The sequence below is a fragment of the Poecilia mexicana genome, unplaced genomic scaffold, assembly GCF_051168715.1.
Source record: "Poecilia mexicana isolate PSO_F unplaced genomic scaffold, ASM5116871v1 scaffold_2, whole genome shotgun sequence".
NCBI classification, from domain to species: Eukaryota; Metazoa; Chordata; class Actinopteri; order Cyprinodontiformes; family Poeciliidae; genus Poecilia; species Poecilia mexicana.
The window spans coordinates 32,411,599-32,428,831 of NW_028263371.1; the positions used below are offsets into that span (position 1 = coordinate 32,411,599).

Sequence of the window (17,233 nt, forward strand, 5' to 3'; positions counted from 1 at the left end):
AAACCACATTCTGTGAGAAGCAGAGTGGCCACAAGGAGAGAATCAGCTAAAATCAAGCCTGGAAACTCCCCGTGGGAACATTTATTTACTTAATCCAACCACTGAGGAAGATAATCCTCTTTTTAACTGGCTGACATCAAGATGGCCAGGTGTAGTGCCAGGTTTTCCCTGCAGAGGGCAATGCAGTCCTGTGATAAAACCTCACTTTGTCCCTTTAAACAATTCTGTACATTTGGTAGGAAAAGCAAATGGAACAGAGACAGAGAGAGAGAGTAATCTTTAAAATGGACTGGAATGCTGAGCCATATATCTGAAACAAGCTGGGATTTCAGGATTAAACGTGACCTCTGTCACCGTGGAGACCAGTTTCATTTTCTGCCTGACACAGAAACATATCCATGCAGGCAGGGCCAGATGAAGCATGATGTAAGACCTTAGGGTTTGGAGCCGCTTCTGGTGTGCTAGCCAACATCAGCTTCTTTTATTGCATAAAAATTCAACCGGAGTGACAGTTGAGAACACAACCTCTCACTCAACCAACCAAAGACTCTCAAAAATTTTCCCCTGGAACCACCAAGATGAGATCAGAAACTAGCAGCTGCTGACAGCACCGGTGTCCAAAGGGAAGAACAAGTTTTGAAGGAGTCAGTATGGGTCTGGTTGGTTTCTTTGCACCAAAGAGGCTTTCATGTTCAATGGGGCTGAGGTTGAGGTTTAGCGTAAACCTGACATTAGCCTGATTTATCTACTCCAAAATGAGTTTCAGTGTGTGGTCCGGATTGTGATAGAGTAGTAAAACCCAACCGATGACCTAAACTGTCCCCTTCTGAGGAAGGAAACTGAAGATGTTTTGGAAGCATCCACAAATAAATCCTCTCTCCTACTGGAAGATGCTAGGCCACCAAAGTCATAATCCACAGTTATGCTAGCTTAATGTCAATATGCACTGAGAAGTTGGAAGTTAGCAGGAACCATCTGCTCCAAAAATACAGTTTGAAATTTGCCAAATATGTTCCAGGAAAAGCTTTAACAGCCAGACAAGAGAACGGTTGAGCTAATTAGCCTCAACGACTTTCCAATCTATATATATATCTATATATATATATATAGATTGGAAACTCCCTTTTTGAGTCAGGTCACAATAATTGGGGGCTCATCCGGGATTTGAACCCGGGACCTCTGTTTCCCTCTCAGTGGTATAGTTGCTTTGCTAAAGAGGTCAAAATCCTGAAGACAAGGTGCTATTTTCAACTAACCCAACTTTTACACGTTTCGGTTTTTTAGCAAGCAGGACCATCATCCCAAACACATGTCCAGAGACCCATCAGTCTAAATGAACTACTTATTCTGAAAAGAAAAATACTGATCCAAACTTTTGTTTTTTTTCCAGAGTTTATCTCCATGAATCTGTGGAGCTTTTGTGAGATCAGACGGGTAGAAAGAAGTCTTGTCTAAATTGCTCCAGGAGTGAACCTTGCCTTAATTCAGTCAACATTAGACAGTAATGACTTTCAACCAAGCTGAATCACTAAAAGACTCAAAGCCCCATGATACCCCTGCACGATCCACCAAGGACTTTAAATTAATTAAAGCCTCGTCTGCTTGTCCCTGCCATGCCGTCTCCTGTAAAAGGCCAGCTTTATCACATTAAGTGGATGTACATGTAGCGCTCAGCCTTGACTCTGTCTCTGCTGGCAGAGGACGTCCATCTGTAACTGTACATGGGTTTGGGACGCAGTTTGTAGGGGGGCTCAATAATCTCTTCATTACACTGAAACCTCCTCCCTTTCTCCTTCTGCCGGAGCTCTTTGCCTAATCAAAGGGCCGGGAGCGGATCAGGGGCTCGCCACTAAAGCAAACATCAGGGACACAACGCAGCGTGCAGGTCCCTCATTCATAAATAAAACATAAATACAACACTCACTCTGTCTGTGTGTGTGCACATGTGTGTGTGTGTGTGTGTGTGTGTGTGCGTGTGTGTGTGTGTGTGTGATCGGGCTACATTCAGAAACTGTAACATAAGGAGAAGTTGTCCTTGGCTGAAACTAGCTAATGTAGCTTGTTTGCAATGCTAAACATGCAATCAAGATATCCAGGGTTTCTTAATCACTTCGCTGACATTTCTAAAGAGAAAGTTTGAGCCACTGTTGAAGTATTAATATAAGAGTTCACTGTGAGATATAAATATTACTAGAATTGTCAGGATTTAACCATGGAACCTGCAAAAACACAAGCTGAACAAAACAGATTTTTCAGATAGATGTTTTAAATAAAATATTTTGTTATCTCTGCCAGTTAGGATTCTGGTGAACCACAAAAAGGTTCACTAGAATCTTTGAGAGAGAAACAGGCCCACAAAATCACAGGTCTTGTACAGTACTCAACAGTGGCCATGAGGAGCTTTTCTACATATCACTGTCTTCCTAAAATAATGGCCTGTCATGTTTTGCCAAAAGTAATTTTTATTTGCCTAAATTATCGTCTGGCAAAAAAAATGACTTACACCATTATTTTAGGAAGGTGTTGATATTCAATTTTGCTTTGTGCCAGTTTCACATGGGTTGCTTTTCAACCCTATTTCTACCCACAGGACAAAAACAATTGTCAACAAAATAGTAGTTTAGCAACATACAAAACAGAACCAGTTATTATGGGATCTGTTGTACAAAATATTTGTCTACTTCTCAAATGATGGTGCATTTTGAGTTTCTGTACTAATTTCTTATTTTTTAGCGTTTGGCAGCTTTGAGCTTCCATAATAAAACAAACAATTTCACTCTGAAATATAATAAAAAGCATAAAAGTTGATTTCTCTTGAAAAGAAACTGGACACACCATAAAAAATTATGGATGTTTAAAATGTAGTATTTTAATTGAAGGCAATCAATATAAAGTATTTCCTGGCAAAATTATTTTTTTTAATTTTTATTTTCTACTTTGTGTTTTGCAGCTCAGGGCTTCCATACCACGCTGCACGAAGGGATTTGAAGCTCAGTTTCACACTCTCCAATCACATTTCATTTGAAATACAATAAAAAGCGTAAAAGTGACTTTCTATTCAAATGGATTTGAGTCTAAACAGTGTTTTATTCAGTAAAAAGTCAGCGCATTGTGTCCCACAGGACTCCATCAATTCAATTATCATGGAGAGCGTCTGCATTAGAGTGTAGCAGCTCTCCCTCAGAGAGCCTCCGGCACTGTGGAAAATAATACCAATAATACACGCACCAGGAATATGCTAAGCCATATGAGTGGCTCATCTATCATCCCCCCACATCCACACAGCCTTTCATTGGGAAAACCAATAGACAGAGGTGAAAAGGCCCGGTGTTGAGGTGTGATTTGGGCCCGGCTGTCAGCGTTTGTCACCACGGTGAATACACCAAGCGCTTGGAGCCGGGGGACCCCATCTCGGCTCCGGCCCCTGCCTGGTCTGATAAGGCCAATCTGCAGAGACAACACCTGAGACCCCAAACCTCCACGCTGTCACCCGTTCTAACAAACAGCTGTCAGAGCCCAGCCCAGAGCGCCGGACGAGGCCCGAGCCTTCCTCCGCGTCTTTCAGACCCTCAAAACGCTTCTTTATCTGCTGGAAGCACAAAAGATTTCCGCTCTGAAGCTGCGTCTTAAACACTCATAAATCACTGTCAGATAACATATCATACCTTGGGTCTGCCAGCTCATTAAAGTGACATAAATCAGTAGCTCTTCTTGTGTGGTCATCAACTGGGACGAGGAGAACATCATTTAATCACTTATCCAGAGGATTTCTCATTAAACTGACCCATAGAAGAACAACTGTTCTGATGTCCATCTCCAGTAACAAAGTTCAGCTGTCCTAATTTTATTTTCTCCAGGATTTCTCAAGTTCTTTAAGGTTTTAATGTGGCCCTGCGCTATCAGAACAATATTTGTTCAAAACTATTCATTCTGTCATCTTACAACCACAAAGTCTAACGTATTTGGGAAGAAATAGATCAACGCAAAGAAAACTAAGTGTAACATGCATTTGTGGTCTGCCCATTTTACTCCGATAAAGAGTAAAATTTTACTTTGGAGCCAAATTGTCTGTAATTTGGTCTTATTAAGTTAACGGTCTGGCTTCAATCCAAAACCTAAAGTATGCTGGAAAAGTAGACTTATCCAATTGAATCCAGTAGAACTTGGCCTATTTTCCACAGAAGAATATCAGTGGCTGTTTGTGACAAACCATAAAGGACTTGGCTTGTAAAATGGTTCTAAAAACACAGACCAGTGGTGTCCAGACTTTTTGCCACTGGCGCCAGAACTGGCAAAATTAAACTATTTGTGAGCAACAAAATTCATTATAATAAGAATGTAAAAATGAGATTATTTGTAAAAAAAAAAAAAAAAAAAAAAAGAAAATAATAATATAAATAAAAATAAAGGGATTTGTAAAGAAACAGAAAAAAACTGTATCCTCAGTCAGAAGCTTCTTCAAATTCATTGTAATACAGACTGCTACAGGAGATCCTTCCTGCCTACAGCCATTAGCCTCTACTACAACTCTTTGAAGAACCTTGTATAATATCAGTAAGAACAACATTTAATTTCCCTTTGGGATCAAAAAGGTATTTTGGAATTGAAATAAAAAATTGAAAACTGTCAATTTCCTTCCACTTTCCAGTTATGCACTGCTTTGTGCTGATGTATCATAAAATAAGAGGCAGTGAGATAAAAACAGTGCCTCTAGTCGTCCTGTATGCCTTCCCTCATCAAACGCTGCAATCAGCCCCCAATCATTTACTCAACCAACAGGCTGTCAGAGCGAGCGGCCGCACCAAACCCAGAGGAAAAATGAAGCGAAGTGTTTCCCCAAAGCTGGTTCGTTTATTTTCACATGTTGTTTAGACAGGCGTTTCCAGCAGGGCGTAATCTTAAATGGTCGGCCCTCTCCCTCCGACCCCCTTCCCCAGACTCGCTGCGTGCCTTTACGAGACTCAGGAAACCCCTACATCCTGCCCCCGATGGACTGGGGTCGCACTTTGGAGTGGCATCAAAAGGCGAGCAGGAGACAGGGAGGTGCCCGGCCCCGCGCCACGCCTGGAGGATTCCAGAGGAAACCTGCAGCGTGGCGAAGCCGTCAATACAGGGCCTGACTGGAAAACTGACAGAGAGGGATTGTTTCAGGAAGAAATCTTCTGTTTTCCCAAATCATGAACAATATGTCTTGTGTGGCCGGATTTGTGGGGAGCCTAAACAAACTATTTGAAATATTTAAGGGATTTCTACAATGTTGGTTCCTGTATCACTTTACCTTGAGCTTATGGACCCTGGGCATAAAGCTGTGCTTTAAACTCAATACTGACTTATCTATGCTAAGCACTCTGAGTATGAAGTATGAAATGTTCCCAAGTTGGTCTGTTGACAGAGTTGGCTAACAAGCACTTCCTGTTGGTCTAGCCAAAGACATCTGTTTACGTTAGCCCAAAGGTTAAAATGGCAGAAAGAAGATATTAATGATTTATTAGCACAGACAATACTGCCACTAGCTAACTGTTAGCCACTAATATCTGTAATGTTAGCATCTGTTCTATTAACACTCAAACTGTAAATTAGTACATTAACTTCTTAGCTTTCTAACAAGCCAGGAAGCTAATGGGTTCAAAAAATACGTCAACTGGTCACAACTGAGCTGGACTGCTAAGCTAAGTGAAAATCTAGCTATTAGCAATCCAGGCTAATGCCAAATCTTTTCCATTTTATTTATACAAGCAATAAATAAATGTTCTCCCTAACAATTGATGTATAGCAGTCGTCCTCCAGGATTTCACAATTGTTTTTGTGATATGTTTTGTGATTATTACTTGTGCGATATCAGCGGTGTAGTAGAAGTAAGAAATACTGCCACCTGTGGGTAGGAGTTAGCATTCACTTCAACCCAATGTTTTTGACTATATTTGAGGACAATATGCAAGGAACTGAAAATTATGAATGACAGTGAAAAATTGTGGGAATCTGTTCATTTAGTACTAATGTAGTTGAGAAAAACTGAGACTGAGTGTCTGTCTTAAAATTTGTCTCTGCTCCTAGTCTTTCTTTTCAAACCTGGGAAATCCATATTGGACATTCAGGTTGAGGTTGGTTTCAAGTACTGACGGTCTTTCTGTTTGTTCAACTTGGAACTTGGAAATGTTTGTCCTGAGAGTAAAATGGAAATGCGTAACATCTTAAAATTAAAAAAACAATAAGCTGTAGTAGTTTCTCGACCAGATTCCCTGGTGAAACCTTTGAAATATTTTTAATATTTCATCTTGCTCTAGTGCAGTGGTTCCCAAACTTTTTCTCCTGGGCCCCCCCAGCGGTTTCCAAACATTTTCTGCGCTCATGTTGCGCTTAAAGGCGGCTCGAAAAAACAGGTTACGACATGTTAACAATGGATTAAACAGCTTTAACTGCTGATAAAAGTGACAGAGGACACAGATATAGGAAATGTAGCTCCTACTGTATCAAATTGACATAGGAATAACAGAGAGTTGGCCATTCTAAGGTAAAAATCCAGCGCATACAGCGTTCATGTTTTGGTTTTTTGGTTTTTTTTCATCCCACGCCCTCCCCTGCAATGGCACGGCGCACCCCTAGGCGGCGCGCCCCACAGTTTGGGAACCTCTGCTCTAGTGAAACCAACACTGTTGAACATTTAGAACTGTATCTATTGTATTAATGCTAGCTTAAACAGTTCAACTGAGCTATACGTCCTGTAGAATAAACATCAGGAGATCCAGTAGAAGCACACATTCACTTGGTAAATCTGTCATTTACACCGCTAAGCTTCAGGCCTACTGCACTGAGCTGTGAAGACATCTCTGTGACAGGTTTTTAGCTCAAACGGAGGAGAACTGCTCAGTCTGATCACACAGGGTTTAATGGACATGAATAGATGGGGGCTGGGCACAGAGTGGGGGTCTTCCTCTGGTTAGCAGCTCCCACTTCACACCAGCAGCACTTTGGCAATTATCTCCTCCAGGCAGCGCTGAAACTCTGAAACCTCCCAGGAATGGCAGAGAGACAGCGAAGGGGAATCCAACGGGGATAATCCTAATTTCAAATGGAGCTTAGCGATATTCCCCTCCATCCTCGCCCCCTTCTGTCTGGCACAGATAACTCAACCTGAGCAGGCGTCCATTCCCGCGATTAGCATGTCACCCAGTCCACTTCAGAGGAGTGTTTCCTCGGGATCAGAGGGCGCCGACACTCACAGGTGTCACCCTTAGCTTCAGCAAATTAAACGGGAACAAGACAGGAATAAAACCTCAGAATGTCTCATCATAACAATATCTGGAAGCATCAATCCAGAATGTAGACACGTTGTAGTGCTGGAGAGCAAAAAACCGCTGGCTGATGATGACTGCCATTGGTTTTAGCTGTTAAAATTTCAACATAAATCTTAAAAGTATTTATGATATATAAAAGAAAAAGCGACACTCGCTTTTTCTTTATCTACAAGTAGATAAAGTCAATAAAAAGTTACAAAAAAAGTAGCGAGAGAGAGTGAAGTAGTTCAGTTATGCTAGCTTGACTATGAAAATCTCAATATATAGATGTGCTGTAGAATTAGGTGTGTTTCAATTCAGTTACAAAATAAAAACAAGGTGACCAAGTCAGACAAATCATCAGTAGAGCAGACTTTTAAATTAGCTAATCAACCACAACTGTGTTCAGACCAACACTTAATGATAATTGCAAAATAAACATCACGCCTAAAATATTAACACTGAAATGGAATGAATATTCTGTTCTTTATGTGGGAAATGTTAGCCTGTTTTTTGGTGTTTTGCTATGGCAACAGGTCTGTGTATAGAATAGCTGAAACAGAGAGCGAGAAAAAAGAAGAATATGAGTCGTTCAGAGTTATTCTTTAGCATTTTTCTGTGTTATTTGTCCCTTTGCTGTGGCACACTGCACTGAATTAATAACAACTACATCTCCAGGTTTCATTTAGTTAACGGTTCTTAAAGAATAGTCTTTTTGCCCCCCAGCGATGTGTGGATGCTCAAAATTCCCGAACGTAAACAATAAGATGTAGCGTATGGATGATTTGTGCCGGGGATACAGTGTGAGGTTATTTGTGCAGCTCCCAACTCTGAGCATTAACGGTAGAAACGATCTCCCCAGCGGCCGAAACCTCTCCGCTGCTGACCTCGTCCACAGCGGGACGAGGCGGGAAGAGAAAACCAGCAGATTCAGCTCCAGGCATCAGGGAGAATCCCAACACCAAGCCTGAACATCCTGAGAGTTCATCATCCCTCCCTGGTGTGTGTGTGCGTGTGTGTGTGTGTGTGTGTGTGTGTGTGTGTGTGTGTGTGTGTGTGTGAGAGGCGTCACAGGGGTGAAGCCAAACAGCTGAGCCTGCGGTGGGAGCATCAGCTGAGCGCAGCTCCATCACATGGTGCGACTTTCTGACCTGCCTCAGAGAAAAACTGGCTGCTCAGACCAGGAGGAAGAGGAAGAGGAAGATGAGCTCCTACAGCTCCATCTGCTCAACTCCAACTGATCATGACTTAAACCCTGATGAACCTCAAACAGCCAACAAGCATTTTGATCAGATATTTGGACAACAACACCAATAATATGACTGAAACTGAATGTTAGTTTTGATCTGTATGAAGCAGATATAGTGAGTCCTCCATCATTCACTCAACATGAGAATGAATGGTTTTAATGTTTGTGTTTGAACCAATAAAAGAGCTTCTGGTGTGTTTCTCCTGGATATTATAAAGTCTTCTTGACTGATTTATATTTTTAAATTGTTCAGTTTTCCTCAAACTATTAGTAAGGTTTAAGATGGAGATAAGATAAACTATTCCAATGTTCGCCTCCTTTTTCAGCTGTTTTCTTCTCATCTACTTTGTGCAATTCATCAGTCATTCAGGTAGTGAAACAGTCCCACAGCACGATGCTGCTGTCAGCACAAACGCCTCAAAGAAACGTGGTAGTTGTGGCCAAACCGCTCAGATTTGAAACTGGTCCGTTCACCAAAACTGGTGGAATAATTACAGCAGGCTGGGAGTGGTCTACGCAAAGTCTGAACATTGGTTTTATGGAAAATGTGATAAATACAATTAATAGAAAGGTTATTGCCAGAAAACCAAGCAGTTTCAATAAAACACAAAGATTGGTCACATGTCCAATCAGAAGTTTCTGATGTGTCGCTGAGGTGAAACTTGTTAAACTCATATATATATATTGGAGCAAACATAATTTGAACTATGTGTGATTTAGAAAAGATCCACAGCAAATGTTGACAATTACTCTGTGGTTTAAATACCCAAAGCGTTCATGTCAGTGTGAATGAGGAGGAAGTACTTTACCATTGTTCCTTCACTCTTGCTCCGTGCCACTTCCCTCTGCAGGCGAGCCACGGCCAGCTTTTCCCTAAACAAAAACAAGAGAACCGGATCATTTCTGCAACACACAGCTGCTTACACACACATCTACTAATCTATGTCTCCTCAAAAGTGGCACAAATCAAATCATGTTGCTCAGTTCGTCTTGATTTGCCACATTGCTTTTCACGTTCCTTCCACCAAACAGCTGAAACAGCAGCATCCTGGGGATAAACCCGCCCACACACATACACGCACGCACACGCATACACACACACATAAACACACACAACAGAGACGAATCGGTCCCACTCGCTACACAGAACAGAGCTTCCAGTTCTGTCCAGACAGAAATAGCCCAAGAGGAAACAAAAAGCAGGGCATCCTCCATCAGACTTTACACACAAATACACACACTGCTACGCGTGAAGCAGGCGGGACAAAGACGTCGGCTGTGTTCACACTCAATCCTTTTCTCACGTGAGGGCATTCCAGACATTAATGGGATAAATCTTGGCAAACTAGCAGGGATAATAAAGAACCATGTTTTAAAGTCGGCCCTCTAGAAAAGTCAGGGATCACCGGATAGAAGCGGCGCTCCGAGACCAGCTCGTCATTCTGCTGACAAGAAAACGAAGAGGGTACGGATCTGAAGAGAACCAATTCCCTGTTTCATTCCTTAAAGGACGTCCTTTATGACAAAAAAAGCATCAGGGCAAAGAGGAAACGTTTGGAGCTCATCTGGTTTGCACCTGAAAGCGTTGAGTCACAAAGCAAGGCGTAGAAAAGACGCCTCCATGTTTTCACTCAGCTTTGGTTATGAGAAGAGAGTTGAGTCAGCATATTTTAACAACTTACAAATAATATTAATATGAGGTAAAAGAAAAAGTGTGTTTTTATTTTAGGGTGAATTTAAAACATATGGGATTTGATTCTATTGGATTTGAATTGTCTTCTATCTGAATTTGGACAAGATGTATTTTCAATGTATATATTTCTGAGCTAAATAAGAAGACCGGCTCTCGGATCATAAGTGACCATGAAAATGCACATAGTTTTGAAACCCAAGCATAAAGTCAACTGAAAATGGGATTAAATCTCATCTGGAACAGACAAATTTGGCACGACTCTTAGAAAACATCAAACATGTTTATTTAAAACAGTTTTTGTAAATGTAGATTCAAGTAGCATTCATGTTCTTGGTAATACGGAGGACGCAAACGGCAAATAGTTAAAATCAGCAAAACCTCCAAAATCCCTTATAACTGTTTCAAAGACCAAATATACCGTTATATACTTTAATATGCATGGTGGAAACAATTTTAGCCCCATCACTGAAGCATAACTTCCATTTCTCTGTCTTTGGGGGTTCAGCCAATCAGCACCAAGGAAAATAAACGGCCTTCCTAGATTGGCTGCTTTGCAAATAGCTTGTCAAGTAGGATGTATGTGTTTCAGCTTCCCAAGCTGCATTTCCTTGGGAATATTTTAGATATGCTGCATGAAAAAAAGCAGCCAGTACAGAGGTTTACTTTAATAATTAAGAGTCACATTCCGCAGAAAAATCCACACATACTGAACTCACTGTACCAAACGAACAATCTGTCCAGCAGACAGACACAAGTAATCACACTCACCTGCGCATTTTTCACATTTTTTTTAACCAGACCAGACACCCAGAAACCATCACCAACACCCCAGCCCCAAATAGCTCATGACTAACGTCTTGGCCTCCTTTAATAACAAGACATCATTGTTTAGGAGCAGCCTACCTGTCGGGAACCCCCCCCCCTAACCCCCAGACGTTTGGTTGATGGATGAGTCAACTGTCTGGACAGGAAAAACGTGCAGCAGATTCCCAGTACTCCCGGATTGGAGGTAAATCTGACTGCGGAGCCCAACGGATTGTGTAAAAACACGTAGTGGCAGTGGAGGGTGGGAGGGGGGAGAAGTGGAGCTAATTGGGTGTGTGAAAGTGTTGCATACTTAAAACCATTTCTAAACGTGAACACACCTGATTGACTCATCCGCTCATGCTCCAGTTCCACAGTTGTCCCATACCCTACGCATCATTACACCACCTTAAAAAGGAGAAGAAAAACACGGCATATCTGGAAGTTCTCACAGCAGATAGTGCTTTGTTCGAGCCGGACCGCCTGGCATTCCTCCAGTCTGTGTTATGGCTGAGCGTCGGCCCTCTAAGGGGTTAAATTTCAGACCACTTATGAGCAGGCATGTTTCAGAAGCAGCAGAGCGAGAGCCAGCTACACCGCCGAGAAAATCATCGACAAATATAGAGCAGTTTGACATTCTGCGTTAAACATAATTATAGTAATTGGCACCAGCAGTAGTCAAAACAGAACCCTGGTGGAAAATGCTTAACTGGTGACATCCAGCTCGCCAGAGGGGAGCGATATTCCGGCAAATAATCCTCTGTTGTCTACAAATCTACTCTGAATATGTCATGTAAACTTCAATCCCCCATTTTGGCCAATTACTCACTTTGTGAATTTCTACCAGCTGTGTAAACCAGCCCCAAAAATAGCCAGACGGAGCAACGCAAAGGCTGTTACGTGGAGGGGTTTATCTCGAGTCATCTCCATCGTCGAAGGCTGAACTTTGGTATGTTATTGTTAGGGGTTGGTCCGAGACATTGTAAACACTACATACTTGTTTGAATGTCACCTAAAATGGTTGGAACATATGGACGAAATAACTAAATGAGTCGTTATGAGGGATAATTTTGCTTTACTACAACTTTGGTCTTATTTGTTTTGGTGTAGCTTTTGATTCAAAGGGTTAAACTAAAAACGTACATTATACTGTTTATCTTAAAGTTGAACGCCAAGGAAATGTGAGCTTTACTTGAACCCACAGTGGGTTATGTGATCATGTTTTCAACCAGCAGACAGATCCAGACCTCCAACAGTTCCCAGAGATCTGGAGTCACCTGACGTCAGGGAGGAATCACCTGATGCTGCCAGATGTGCAGAAAGCTTCTGTTGTGGCATGAGAAACAGGGCAAGTAAACCAGAAGGAGGGATGTGTTCTGGAGCCAAACTGGACACCAGCTTGTTTTAGGACCAGGGAAACGTGAACATCAGGGTCAGATGTTCTGGACACCAGAGTCTACACCCTTATATTGAGGTTAAATGTAGGAATAACAGAACATTAAATATTAAAAGTTTGGGATTCAACATTTAGAAGTTTAACAGTTTACCCAACTACCAGGGGAGGGAGAAAGGACAGAAGGAAGGATGGATGGATTAATGAATAGATGGATGGATGGACAGATGGTTGGTTGGTTCAATGAATGGATGGATGGATGTGCCCTGGTATCAGCGGTTGAGACAATATAGATGTTGTGATTCTCTGTGTTTTTGTCCCAACAGAAAATGAGCCCAGCACCATGAAGCAACCAATAAGTCATCCAAGACTTCCACCAGTTAAAATGCATCCTGGTCACCTTGTGAATACAATGTCCACTGTTAAACGACATCCCTCTCTTCCTGAATCAAACCATGACCCTAGCCAACATGACTCTGACCTCGCAACATTCGCAGCACCTCCACCTGCCTCTTCTCCAGATTCTGATCCTGATGCTGTTTGCCTTTGCTACATGCAAAGACACGACCTGTCAGGGTTAGGGGGGGACGATCAGTCACGGTGGGAGGCGTTTGCCAACCTGAGCCGACACGTTGGACCCGTGTTCTTCTGGAATTGCATTGTGGGAGGCAGATGTTTAGGGGGGCTTTAATCCAAACATTATTTGCTGCTAAGCACATAATGAGAGAGGAGAAAAGTGCTGGATCTGATGCTTTTTCTGATTCTGCTCAACACCATCTAATTATAAGCTCCATTCTGCTCTGTTAACAGATGAAACTCCACAGTTTGCCTCTAACCCTGCAGGAGTTGCTGAGGTTGAGGGTGAGTGTCTGCAGAAGTCCTGATGCGGCGCCATCCCCACAGTCAGAGAGGCCAGGCAGATCAGAGGTTACGATTTAGGCTTGGACAAGTCATCCCCGTCCCTAATCCTCCTGCAGCCATGTTATGTAACCGCTGTGCTCAGATCCAAACCCACAACCCAGAACACAGCGTGGGACAAAAGGTCCAGCAAGGCATTTGATGTGTTAGGACATCCAACCCAGCCTGACAGGAAAGCAGAGTTAAAACACTCAGGATGCAAAGAACAGCTTTAGCCCTCAGTGTGAAGACTTTCATCTACTTTACGCATATTAAGGTTGGGCCTTCACACATCTGTGACCATTCAGTCAGGCCCAGTGCATCAGGCAGTTCCAATTAATCACGAAGAGAACCATAGAAGGTGCCGAGCAGCGGCCTGACCCGAGCACACAGCTGGTTCCTGACCTCCTGCCTCCTGCAGCGGGCTCCGTCTGCAGTGCAGGGCCAGCGGCAAGACAGAAGCCACATGTCAGCACCTCCAGCCCACACCCACCCACCAACCCACCCACCCACATACACAGACCGAGCCAGGACCAGGCAGAGAGAGCCTTGCCTCACCGCGGCAGAGCATCAATTATTGACAAGCTGAAATGTGATGAGGTTCTGCTGTGAGCAAACAAAGAAACTCTGTCTTCTCAGGACGCCATGTGCCAAAATAATGCTTTACTCCGTGAAAATAAACACTTATAATTACCGTCATGTTGTTAACGCATGCTTAAAAGAACAAGCAGTTTCTGGGCCAGATCCTGCTTTGATTCGGATGCTTGCACGCCTTGTGAACAGCAGCAACAAGGGCCGACTTAACACAACTTGATACCAGGAGGTATGTTTGGACTTGCTGCAGAATGCGGTAGTGCAAGCTGACATCACAATCAGAGTCGTTTTCCTCCAAAGCCAACAAGATGTTGAGTGCCTGGAGTTTGATAACGTCAGGGTTCCTTGTGAGTATATGCCTGGGCACCTTGGCTGTTGTCTTTTCACAAGATTTGGTCGCAGATTCTAAAAGATTGATGGTTGCGAGACGAAAGTGCCCCGTTTAGTAGGTCAAACACTAATTCAGCACAAATATCTGAAGCAGCAGAAATCCCTCATGAGGAACCCTCTGAGACTCAGAGGAATGCTTGCGCAGAGCGAGGATTACCCCTTGCCTTTCTGTCTGAGTGTTTTCTCTTTCTCCGAATGGGACCTGACCTCGATTGTCTCCATGCCTCAGATGCATTCCTGTCCAGGAGGAGCAGATGTGCTTTAAACATGGCCTCTACACCTCACACTGCCACGCCCTCCTCCGGCCGATCCGTCTCAGACAGTTCGCCTACCAGCACATCTTAGCGAGAGGCCTGATCGCACCAGGGGCACATGGATGAACGCACATGTGCAAACACGGTGGCAAAAGACCTGCGAATACTTGCAGGCACACAACTGTAAATCTTTCATGTCCGAGTCATTAAAGAGAGATGACTGTGAGCATTCAAGCTGCACAGATATGAAAGTAAAGGGAGGAAGCCACCAGCCTCAGCCCTCAAAGCCACGCACTCACATTCCTACAGGTTTTGTTTGTCTAAGTCGTCAGCTTGTGTCCCACAATGACACATAATTGAGCTTAAGTGACTATCTTGTTGGATAACCATTACCATGTGATTTAGACGCTTACCTGCATTTTCAAGAGGGGCAATAAAAGTAAAAACAAACATGACAACTTGTGTTGAGGTAGACACTCCCGTCGCTTCAGATTTGTACAGAAAGGCAGCTGCACGCCTCAAGGAGAAGCTCCTCACGAGATGTGACGCCAAGTCGTGTCTGAAGGCAGGAATGTTTGAAGAGGAGCCAAGATGCCACACTAAGGGCGAGCTGGTGGGAATGTCTCACTTCAGCACCTTTCACGGTGTTGTACTTTCTGTAGAAGAGACCTAGATAAAGAATTTGAGTACTTCCATCTGAGTAAAAGAGTTTTAGATGCTCTTACATAATCTGACTTTTCAAAGTAATCCCCTTCTTAAGTTTAACGTCTGAACTTAAGGGCAGCGCTTGAACCTAATTAGTTAACAATATCTCTGATTCAGACCTAGCGCTTATTTCATTATTGAACTGTTTTCGAAATGAGCACCAGCACACAGGTCATAAGAAGTGAATTAGGTTAATGGCGCCATAATGACCTGTGGGAAACACTTATTAATGTGCGTTTCTTGTGGGGAGTGGAGCCAGTGATGTCTCGGAGCCAACGCCTAATCAGTGTTCAACCACTTCAAAGAGGTTCGAGCGCCAGACCAGAGCTGATTCTGTAAAAACGAAAGATGGTTCTGGTTGTGGTTTCTCACAAACAAACACCTTGATGATTTGTCACCTTGCATTTCTACATTTCTGATCAGAAATGAAGAAATGCCAGTTTGTAAGTGACTGCTGATAATCTGGTGTTTATCAGCAGTCACTGATAAACACCTCAATATAAGGTTGTAAAAATCCCTTCTTATTTTCACGTGCACATCATTTAAGGTGTTCAAACCCTCTCTGTTGGCTCATTCAGCAGTAAGTCAAGTCATGCATTTGTCATATGATTTAATCTGATTTGTGATGCCTATAAAAGAAAATGTCATCAGTGACATCCCAAAAAGCACCATAGCATCATACCGTGTCATTCTGGTATGGTACAACACAGAGTGAACTGATTATAATATCTGTCAAAGACTTTTTGCCAGTTGCCCCTAGCAGCAGGCATTTACAAAAGGTAAGACTCATGCACACAAGTGTTTAAAAATGTCCCCCAGAATGCTTCATTTATAGCTGATTTAGGTTGGACACACCAAAGAGAAAGTGTGCCGACCTTGATGGGTCGCCCAGTAAGTAGGTGTTCTACTGTGCAACATCTTTATTGCTTATAACTCTTCATAAAGTTCTTGGACGTCTGGAAAAGTCCAGATTGGTCTCAGAATTGACCCAAACTGACCAATAACAGCCACTACCACAAGCACTTCCACAACGTCCAACATTCAAATACCAGCAAGTCTTTACCAGTGAGACACATCCCAACATCCTCTGCCTCAAACAAAACAAAGAGTCCAAATCATTAAAGAAAATGCTAAACCAGACACTTCTAGATCTGACTCCATGGTTTCTGTAGCAATGAGGTGACCGGGGCACAGGGACACATTCACTGCCGTAACAGAGAGCTGGAAGGATCTGCTGACTAATGCAGGATGTGCAGTAGCTACAATATTTCACAAAAGCCAAAAGCGTAACCATTTGCAGAGGCGGACAAATGACCGCTTCACACACAATACAGACAAAGGTACAGTAAACAGAAGCAGTTGGCCCAAAGGTCTTTAGCATTTATTGTTAGCCATCTCTGGATGTTTGTCTGGCTGGTTCACAGAGGTCAGCTTCAGTAGCATCACTTGATTTAGATGTACCATAAAAGGGCTTCTGCTTTCCCTTTGATAAAAGATGTCAACATTCCTGCAGGCAACTAGGTGTTGATGGAGAGATAAAGAACAAGGAATCCTCTCTGCCGTGTTATTTTAGTTGCCGTAGAGTCCTAGCCACTCCGGCATGCTGGGTAATCTAGCAGTTAAAAGTCAGTACTCTCGCTGTAATTCACTCTGTCACCAGAAGACCTTAAAGACAACATGAGAGGTGTTTGGAAAAGAGTTTTACAGCACAGAAGTTGAGCTTCTCCAGCACCCCTCTCTCCATTTCCTCTCCAGCTGCGCCAACACCTCCAGCCACTGGATGCGGCCCTACGGGCTTCTCCAACTATTATCCGATGATTTACGGCGGAGATAGCAGAGAGGTGAGGTTTGTTGACATTCCTGGACCCGCACGAAGCTAGAATGCAACACCGACTCCTTTTCCAAGCTCGTAAACGGCTTGCTCCGCTGACAGCCTCACAGCGGCAGGAGAGGTAATCCAAAACAAGAGGGAACGCAAAA

The 17,233-nt window shown here is 43.0% G+C and overlaps 1 protein-coding gene across 4 annotated transcripts in view; it reads right to left on the reverse strand.

Moving 5' to 3' along the window:
- LOC106914879 (nck-associated protein 5-like) overlaps positions 1–17,233 on the reverse strand; it is a 126,996-nt gene that overhangs the window by 48,771 nt on the left and 60,992 nt on the right. For all 4 annotated transcript variants that reach the window (XR_015765861.1, XM_014982043.2, XM_014982045.2 and 1 more), the window contains one exon: positions 9,333–9,396. Coding sequence is in view for 3 of the 4 variants with exons in the window: in XM_014982043.2 (XP_014837529.2) it covers positions 9,333–9,396 (64 nt within the window). In the remaining variant the exon portion in view is untranslated. The remainder of the gene's footprint in view (positions 1–9,332; positions 9,397–17,233) is intronic.